The sequence below is a fragment of the Indicator indicator genome, chromosome 3 (assembly GCF_027791375.1).
Source record: "Indicator indicator isolate 239-I01 chromosome 3, UM_Iind_1.1, whole genome shotgun sequence".
Taxonomy (NCBI): Eukaryota; Metazoa; Chordata; class Aves; order Piciformes; family Indicatoridae; genus Indicator; species Indicator indicator.
In genome coordinates, this window is record NC_072012.1 from 13813727 (window position 1) to 13823935 (window position 10209).

At 46.2% G+C, this 10209-nt stretch overlaps 1 protein-coding gene across 1 annotated transcript; it reads left to right on the top strand.

Moving 5' to 3' along the window:
- Positions 1 to 6002: 6002 nt before the first annotated feature.
- LOC128981233 (endonuclease domain-containing 1 protein-like) lies at positions 6003 to 9900 on the top strand. The gene is made up of 2 exons (XM_054399932.1): positions 6003 to 6287; positions 9355 to 9900. The coding sequence occupies exons 1-2, from the start codon at positions 6003 to 6005 to the stop codon at positions 9898 to 9900; spliced, it is 831 nt and encodes a 276-aa protein (XP_054255907.1).
- Positions 9901 to 10209: the final 309 nt, after the last annotated feature.

Consider the following 10209-nt stretch of genomic DNA (forward strand, 5'->3'; position numbering starts at 1 on the left):
GATGTGTGGACTTGGTTTAATCGTAGTAGCTTAGCAGTAGTGGTGGGATTGTGAGGTCTAGGAGAGTGGTTGAAGTTAATGATCTCTAAAATCTCTTCCAACCTTGACAGTTCTATGATTCTATGACAGAGCTGCTTAGAGACCACTTCTGGCATGCTGAGGAGTGACAGAAGAAGCAGTTTCTGCATATCTGATGGGCACCTCAAACCTTTAGTCTGGTCTGGGTCTGTTTTTCAACCATCACTTGAAGCTCACACTCATTTGAACGCCTGGCAAGGGTGAACGTACTTGGCATAGCAATGGGGGAAGATGTTCATGTCTCAGCATCCTGGTTCTTGCAAAAGAGTGCTCTGGCCCTGAGGGGTTTGTGATCCTAGTCTGCCCTTCCTAACATTACCTCCCAAAAAGAGAGGTCAATAAGGGGGATGTGTCAGGTGTCCAGACATCTTCAGGTCCTGCCTATGGCCATGGCATACCAGGGTCTTTGCTGCCCTCTAAGGAGAGGAGCTCACAATAGCATACATCTTGATTTTTGTGTCCAAGTGCTTTCTTTTACTTAGATTTTGTTTCCTCATTCCCATTTGGCTTCTGCTGCTATGATTTATCCCCTCCTGAAGACCAGTATTTGACATCTCTTTGGCTATTCATTTGCTTCTTCCATGAGGACCAAAGACTCAAGAAAAGGCTTTGGTGACATCTTTTTCTGCACTAGAAATAGTGTCCTCCTCTGACATGCTGCTTCAAAATCCTGAACTGCAGTGCTAAGAGGTATTTGTATTTCCCTGTATCTGGATGGCTACCTCATAGCTTGCCCTGCTTTGAGCAGGAGGTTTGACTGCTGTCTTTAGCATCTGACAAAAGGAAAACTGAGGTAGATACCAGGAGAACATCCTGCTGGGGAAGCCAGGTCTGGACTTTGATACACTTTCCCTGGAAAAGTGCTGGAAGTCCTGTTTCTTTTTAAACCAGGACATGGTTTAAAAGAGATAGGAAGAGAGGAAATGGCCTCAAGTTGCACCAGGGGAGGTTCACATTGGATACTGGGAAGAATCTCTTCACTGAAAGGGCTGTCAAGCCCTGGAAGAGGCTGCCTAGGGAGGCGGTGGAGTCACTGTGCCTGGAGGGATTTAAAAGACCTACAGATGTGTCAGGGACATGGTCCATGTCTCTCCTGTGCTGAGGGCCTGTGCTGGACCCAGCAATGCAGGTGGGTCTCAGCAGAGCAGAACAAAAAAGCAGAATCCCCTCCCTCCAGCTGCTGCCCACTTTGCTGGGGATGCAGCCCAGGATGCAATTGTTTTTCTGGGTGCACATTACCAGCTCATGTGTGTTTTTTCATCTGCCAGGACCCCCAAGTCCTTTTCCACAGGACTGCTCTCAGTCCTTCATCCCTCAGCCAGGGGATTGCCCTGACTCAGGTGCAGGTCCTTGTCTTGGCCTTGTTGAATCTCATGAGATCACACAGGCCCACTTCTCAAGCTTGTCCAGGTCCCTCTGGATAGCATCCTTATCCCCCTGGCATGTCAACCACAACACTCAACTTGGTATTAACAATCCTCTGATCTGTATCCATCCCTCCAAATCCTTTTTATGCTCTTCTGAGAGCAGAAAGCCCTGTCTTTACCAAGCCTCTTTTCTGGGCAGATTGGGATTGTGTTTGAATACAGACCCAGCAGTGGCTGAACAGCAGCAAGCAGAGACTGAGGCGTGTCCTCAGGATCTGTAGGATGACATCAGTAAGTGCTGTTACAAAGTCTTTGCAATCAGGCAAGGGCAAATCTGTAGCCTCACCACATGAATGGCATATTATGGTCCTGCTCTGGCGGGGGGGTTGGACTCGATGATCTTCAGAGGTCCCTTCCAACCCCTAACACCCTGTGATCCTGTGATCCTACAATGATATTGTGCGAGGCTGTAGAAGAGCAGACTATGAACATCTGTGTGTGCTCAGAAACAGGCCAGTCAGCCTGATGCCATCAGAGATGGTCTGCCAGGAACAGAAACACGTGGAGGTACTGTGGCAGCAGTGGCAAAGACCCATGGGGAATGAGGAAATGGAAGGGGAAATCACCAGATATGGTTATCTGCTTCTGGCACGTGATGCTGCAAGTCAGCAAACTTGGGAGAAATCCTGAGGAAACAGAAAATAGCAATTGTCACCCTGTTTCTGGGCAGGCATGAACAAATCTCCCCTGGATAAGAACAGAAATCATCTGTTCTCTGAGAGTTTCCTTTTTTATGAAGAGAGGCAGATTTGTGACCAGGAATATATTGCAGTGGGACTCTTGAGAGATCAAACAACCCTTCCTCCAGGGAGAAGAGGGAGCCAATGGTTCAGGTGCTTGTCCTCTGCTTCAAGGTAAGCTCTTGCTCCTTTCCTACCATTGACTGCAATATTTAGACTGCTTTCTTAGATTCAGAATAAAGACATCAGACAAAGGGTGGGCTGCAGTTGCTGAGCTCTAACATCCTCCCTCCAAGGAGAAAATGATGAAGTTTTCCTGCACTGTTTTGCAGCTTTTAACGTTTTATGTTTAAGGGGGGAAAGGACAGAAGGAATGACTTGGGAAAGAAATTCAAGCATAGAAAAGTAATGATCTGAAGATTGTGAGGCAGAAAAGACTGGATTAAGCTTGAAAATTACCACCACACAAGCTAATCCCTGGTCTTTGAAAAAAATAATAACATCAGGTGGACTCCAGAATAAAGAAATCACTTTTGGCAATGCTTGGATCAAAACCTCAAAGCAAGAATGCTGTTCCCAAAGGGAGTAAAGTACCACGTTATAAACTAGCACTCCCAGAAACTGATCCCCTATATCCCGTTAGATCTGAAGCCTTTAGCAGCTCTGGCAATGTGTCACCCATCTGGAAAAGTCACCAAAACCTGGTGGGATGCTCTGAAGCTGCTCACTCGCTGCCTCAGCCAAATGTTGAACCTGGCAATGGATGCTTTGGGGAAATGATCAGCATGGGAAGTCTTGGGAACAGATGCACAGGGAGATGCCTGATGGTGAACTGAGATGTCTAATTGTAGGGAAACAGATTCTGTCTTGGGTTTGGGGTTTTTTTTAATTGTTCAGCCTGAAGAAGAGAAGGCTCCAGAAAGACCTTACAACAACCCTCCAGTACTTAAAGGGGACCTACAGGAATAATGGGGAGGGCTCTTCACCAGGGAGTGCACTGATAAGACTACATGAGGGGGTAATAGTTTTAAACCTAAAGAGGGGAGATTTAGACTAGGTATTAGGAAGAAAATATTTCCAATGAGGGTGATGAGACATTGGCACAGGTTGCCAAGAGAGGTCATAGAAGACCCATCCTTGGAAGCGTTCAAGGCCAGATTGGATGGGGCCTTGAACAATCTGGTCTAGCAAAGATGGCTCTGCCCTCACCATAGGAGTTGGAACTAGATGAGGCCCCATCCCTGGAGGTGTTTAAGGCCAGGCTGGATGAGGCTCTGGCCAGCCTGATCTAGTGTGAGGTGTCCCTGCCCATGGCAGGGGGGTTGGAACTAGATGATCCTTGTGGTCCCTTCCAACCCTGACTGATTCTATGATTCTATGATTCCATGATCTTTAAGGTCCCTCCCAACCCAAACGATTCTGTGAGACTATGACTGCAATTTCTCCTGCCTTTCTTGGACAACTCTTTGAGGATGGATTATTGCCAAGGTTCCAGCAAGGTCTTGGTTAGACAAGAGCAAACACCAGCACTGGGTTGTATCCTGAATGCCCCTGCCTGCAGTGCAGGAACCTGACAAAGTTTGCACAAGATGCACTGAAGATGCTAGGTGCAGAGTCCCCTCCTGACCTGAGAGTGGCTAGTACAGCCAGACATTCCTTTAGACCTGATCTGCCAACATCACTCATCTTAGGAACTGCTGCCTGTTGATGACGCCATGCACCAGGCAGGTGGGAGATGGCTTTGCACCTCTTTCATTTACAGCATTGGGAAAGGGTAGATTCAAGGTCTTCTTTTGGCCCATTGGCAGAGTTTGGCTCACAGTTGTAGAGAACACTTGCTTCAAACTTATCAGAAAAGCCATAAAGCACCTTGCATTTATTTATTTGCCAAGTTATCCATGGCCTTGCAAAAGACCTCTGGAAAAACACAGGTCTTAGCTCCACCCCTGAACAACCTTCCTCGAAACCCTGTTTGAGCAGTCTAACAACTCTGCCTTCCTGGAAGTCATATATAAATCACCTTCAAGTCACAGACAGGTTCAGATGGTGGAAGCAGCATTTGGAAGTTCTGCCACTCTGAGACTGCAAGCAGAGGCCTGTGAATAAACATATTTGTGTGCTGCTCTTTGACACGGTAGGTTGGATTCTCTGTATATGATATTAAGTTAGATATATTTTAAGCTTGTGGAGGGGGTGGTGCAAAAGAAGGACTCAGCAATTTTCCTGCCTGAGATGGGACAGATATGGTCATGCTATGCAAAGTAATTTAATAAGTCACTTTTTGTGGTTCATTCTTCTCAGTTTTCAGCTGATGTTCCCGACCCAACATTAATAAAAAGATAAAGGACCAGATATCTTCAGTCAGAGCAGAGTTATCTCTAGATCAATATCCCAAATCCAATGGAAGTGAATAAATGAGGATCAGGGAAAAGAATAAGAAAAGAGCAAATGTGAAAGATGGCTTTCTCAGGCTTCAGTAATCCTCAGCTCAGACACTTCTCCAGCCAAAGGTGTTGTTTGTGTTTTGGAGACCATGGTAGCTTTTTGCCCCATGAATCCTTTTAGCTATTTGTCCTCTCTGCCATATTTAAAATGTTAATTATTTTAAAAACACTCAGTGGGATGTCTAACAATAAAAATGGGAAAGCCTGCTGTGCATCTAGAAGAAAATAAAGCTCCCAGGACTACTGCCAGCGTCACAGGGAATTTTTCAGCAGTTCTCTCCAAAAAAGAAAGATCTTGGGGACTGCAGAACATCATGTCAGCACCTGAGAAAGACAAAATAGGACCTGTTTCTGCTCAAGAAATAGAAATTCCTGCACCAGTGCCTTTTGCTGCACAGGGAAAATGATCAGCACAGCTAAAGAAGTGGATAAGCATGACTCCTGTGCAACCATGGGAAGAGCTGCCTCTTAGAAGCTGCATTGCTACAGCAGAAGCCAGGGCACTGATGAGATAGAGAAGTCATCCCTGGTGCTTCCTGCTACCATCTGCTTCGTTTCTTCCCTTTCTATATGATGTGTCTGCAAGTTCATTGTCTGTGGTTGGACAGCCTGAAATGCAAGCTGAGCAGCAAGACCCACACTTCCCAGAGTCCGCTGTCTGAGAGCCAGGACTTAAGCTGGATTACTTTGAATTAGATATCTGACCAACTTTAAGGGAGATTAATCTTGCTGTGAGCACAGAGCTGCGTATCTGTGAGTTTGTATGGAGCCAGAGGCATGCAGGAAGCACAGCATCACTGTTATTTCCCTTCCAAATCCCCCACAAGACTGAATCTCAGCTCAGCATTGCAGAGTATGTACACAACTGCAGGTCTTCCGCTGTGGGAAGGTCTTTAGAGCAGAAGGGAGTGAGATGGTGTTCTGAAATAGGGGCTTCTAGGCCCTGGGTTGCTTCAGGATTTTTTCTCCAGTGCCCGTGTGAAAGCTGATCTCTTGGCCAACACAGGAAGCATGGAAAAGGTGGCTTTGTCCCAACACCATGCCTCAGTTCCAAGAAGAATTTTCTGTGTGAGCTGATTAGATATGGGGTGAGTTTAGATTCTTTCTCAGGTAGTCAAAATTCTCCTATTGCTGCCTCCTCTACACACCTAAACCCTATTTTAGATTTCACCCTTATTCCCTTGTTGATTATTTCATACCCAGGAGGACAGAACCTGCACCCTTCTTAGTCTCTCATAGTCTCCTCCTCTTCCAGCTATGTTGTACAAGCACGAAAATTACTCTGGACCATGATGATTTTTCTTCAAGCTGAGTGTACCTCTGCATTCGCCCTCCAGGTCAGCAAGAGCCCTTCACTTGAAATCCTCCTCGCCATGCTGTTGCTGCTGCTACTGCAGGTGTTGGTGAGCTGCCTCTGGCTGGGACACGGTGAGCTGGTGGCATCCTTTGAAAGTTCATGCCCTCAGTTTTTCTTCCGTGAAACTCCCCCAAACGAAGCCCTGGCGCCAGAGAGCCCAGCCTGGATCTGCCAGCGCTATAAGAACCAGTATTACTTCGCCACCCTGTACGACAGGAGGAGGCGTATTCCTGTCTACTCTGCTTATCTCTACCAGCCTGGACCTGGCAAGAGACCAAAGACATGGCTGGTTGAGCCCCAGGTGAGTGTTTTCTCTTGTACCAACACATGCACTGGGTTGGAAGGGACTCTCCAAAGTCATTTAGTCCAATCCCCCTGCACTGAGCAGGGACATCTTTACATAGATCACATTGCTCAGGGCCCCATCAAGTTTGTCCTTGAATGTTTCCAGGGAAAAGGGTTCCACCACATCTTGGGGAAACCTGTTTGCAAAGAAAAATTAAAGAGACGGTTTCAAACCACCACACTGTTCCAGTATTTCACTGCCTTCATTGTGAAGAAGTTCTTCCTAATGTCCAATGTCCTAATGTCACCTTCCAGTCACCAAAAGATGAACTGCAGCATGGTTCAGCACCAGACTTTGTAGAGTTAGACAAAGGTAGGACTCACTGATCTTAAACGTCCTCTCTCCAACCAAAATGATTCTTTGATTCTATGATTTAACCAAACACTTCATTTTCCTCCCACCCCCACACACATGCAAATTGACCCACTGGACGGGATTCATCTTATCTACTTCAAACACCTTCACCATATGATTCCTCTGATGCATTTGAGACATCTGCAGGAGGATGAGATGAGTCATACCCTAAAAGAGCCCATTTTTCCTCACTGACCTTACAGGAAGCATTAAGTCAAATTATATTACATGGCATTCATTTACTTTACAATCAGTCAGATGACCACCCTCCCTGTTCCATGCTGGGGAAAAGACAACCAGCAGCAGCTAAATTTGAAGGACTGGCTGTGCTGGGGTCTGATCTCCTGAGCTGTTTTGCATTCCTGACATAGCTTATTTGCTCTCAGTTCTGAGTCGGTTTGGCTTTGTAAGCAGCATGGGAAAAGTGCAGAGAAACTCAGAACTGTTTGGGATGACCCCATGAAGAAGTCTAGGCCTGCTCACTCAGTGATGAGAGCTTGAGGTTGGTATTCCAGGCAGTAAAAAGTGAGTAGGATCAGTATCATCAAGTCAGAAGTGCATGATGTCCATCCACCTGCAGTTGCCTCTTACCACCACTGCCTCAGGCTTTGCTCAGAAGGATCCACCAGACCTCTGCAAACTACAGAGGCCTCCCAAACACCCTTCTGACAAAGTTCAGGCCTTCAGTGAAAACAAAACAAAACATAAAAACAGCCAACAAGCAAATTATGTAACAGAAGAAGAAGAAATTCAGGTCATTGCTAGGGACAAAGTAGAAGTAGGGAATTTAGGTGAAAATGAGCCTGAGAAAAAAGCCATATGCCCTGTTCCAGAGGAAGGCTAAATATAGAGTCATGGAATCACAGAATGGTTTGGGTTGGAAGGGGCTTTTAAAGGTCACCTAGTCCAACACCCCATGTTTCCCTAAATATGAAAAGTGTTACAGTTATGAAAACCACCATTTGCACTTGTTACTTGTAGCAACTCAAGCAACTAATTTGGTATTGCACCACTGCAGCCTCCGTTTTTAGAGGGGATAAAAATGTCTCTCTCTTCCACCTGGACTACAGACCCAAGACATCTGTGAAATCTGTGATTTTGTTATCTTTTTTCAGAGTTTGTTTTCAGGTTTTTGTGGGGTTTTTTGTTTGTTTGTTTTGTTGTTTTTTCTTTTTAGTGTTAGGTTCACCAGGTCTCTTTGGGGATTATGAGCTCCTTTAAGAGGCTGGTAATTGCTGACTTATTTTCAGTGATGCTGCAGAAGGAACGCCTCTGTGCTTCCTGGCAAAGATCAGCTCTGACATGTTATGGACACTGCAGTAGCAGATACTTGTGTTGATTTTTTTACAATGAGGGGTGGTGGAAGCCCCATCCCTGGGAACATTCAAGGTCAAACTTGATGGGGCCCTGAGCAACCTGATCTAGTTAAAGATGTCCTTGCTTAGTGCAGACAGCTTGGACAAGATGACCTTCAAGGGTCCCTTCCAGCCCGGTGCATTCTATGGAGTATTTTTGCTTACTGAGCAAAAAGGCTGCATCCTCACAATGAACTGTAGCCTTCCCAGAGAAACCTTGACTCTAGGATCTGTTTCCAACATGTCTCTTTTTGTGTGGGGTTAAAAGAGGTAACCACACACCTGTGTGACAGTATCAGGTGTCAGAATAAGAAGAAATGGCCTGAAATTGTGCCAGGGGAGATTTAAGTTGGATATTAGGAAAAAATTCTTTACTGAAGGAGTGGTCAGGCATTGGAATAGGTTACCCAGGGAGGTGGTGGAGTCACCATGTCTGGAAGTGTTCAAGAAATGTGTGGACATGGCACTTTGGGTCATGGTTTAATGGCCATGGTGGTATTAGGTTGATGTTAGGGCTCAATGGTCTTAGAGATCTGTTCCAACTGAAACAACTCTATTATTCTGTGATTCTTCCCAAGTGAGGGGTAAAGTAGGAGAAGAAAAGGGGCTGAGTCCTTCTCATCTTCTCCTGAGAGTCCTGTTGCCTCCATGGCCCTTCTGCTCATCCTCTTCAAATCCTGTCCACCTTCAGAGATGTCCTAAGATACCCAACCTTCAAAGAGTCTGCCTCTGTGCTTGTTTTCCCTAAGCTTGAAAAGCACGAGGGTGTTGGCAGGTGGAATTTAAAAAGGCATGAAAACCTTCCATGGAGACTGAGAGAGCTCTTGCAGCAATGGGGCTGATGGAGCGAAGGCCAGGTTCGATGGAGTTGATGAAGGTTGGATGTGATAAATGGGGATGGGAGGAACTGGGAAGAGCTATGGGTAGGTGTTGGATGTGGAGAAAGGAGAAAAGGAAACCAGATGTGGCAGGAGATGCCTTGCAAATGTCACCTTTTGCACCTGGGAGTGGAAAATGCTCATTGTCTCATGCATCCACCCACACTCCCACTGCCGACTTCAGCCTGGATTTCAAAGGTCACAACTCAAATCGAGAGCAGTCAAATTCTGAGCTGTTTTTTTGTTTTTTTTTTTTTTAAACCTCTTGTCTTCTTCAGGGTAGCTTTAGGATTTCTCTCTGATTCGTGCATTTTCATACATTGAGATGACAAAAAAAATGGGTATTTGGCAATCAGAGATTTCTGCTCCAAAGAAACCTCCTCCATTACCCTCATCCCCAATACTAACACCTTTTCCTCTTTTTTACCTGTCAAGCTGATGGGTTCAGTTTATCCCAAAACTATGGAAAAGGAGTGGACCCTCTTAAAGTATTACAACGTCAGCTTAGAGCAACTCAGCAAGAGCCAGGCTGTCCTCCAAGACTACAAGAATCTGACAGGTTTGAACCGTGGCCATTTGAACCCCAATGGCCATCATCATGACTTCAGCAGCAGGATGTCTACCTTCACCCTCACCAACATAGTGCCCCAGGATGAGAAACTCAACGGTGGTGCCTGGAACAACTACGAGCAGCAAACGATGATCAGAAGGACCCAGGGGTGTAACACCACCTATGTGGTCGTGGGTGCTGTGCCTGGGAACAGCTATATTGCCAAGGGGAGGGTTAATAAACCCAGCCACATCTGGTCAAGTGCCTGCTGTGAGGTGGACAGCAACCACAGGAAGGCTTGGGGGGTCATTGCTGAGAATGACAAGAATGAGGTCCAGCTCCTCACGTTAGGGGAGCTGGAGGATATGTTGACTGAGCTCTATGGGAGGGACCAGGTTTCTCTGTTTGACAGTGACTGTCCCCGGGAATAAGCCCCACTACACATCCTGGGTGTGAAAGGCTTGGGAACCTTAACCACATGTCATGTGCAGCACATATCCTGCTTCCTTCTTTAATATCCTTCCACATATCCTTCCTTCCTTCCTCTGTCTCTCAGACCACCTTCTCACCTATTAAAAGGAAGGAGAAGGTGAGCAGAGCCTCCAGATGGTTTGCTTTGCTGCTCATCCTTGGAGGGAGTTCTCAGGGAGGAATCCTTGCCCTGGCCATTCTGGAGGGGCAGGTTGAATAACAGCCCATGGGCACAGAAATCAGAGCTTCTCACTGAGACTGGAGTGGTT

Bases quoted from the DNA above. Each gene is read 5' to 3' on its own strand.
- LOC128981233 (XM_054399932.1), top strand. From the start codon at position 6,003: ATGCTGTTGCTGCTGCTACTGCAGGTGTTGGTGAGCTGCCTCTGGCTG. The intron at 6,288-9,354 runs GTGAGTGTTTTC...TTACCTGTCAAG, and splicing joins CATGGCTGGTTGAGCCCCAG to CTGATGGGTTCAGTTTATCC.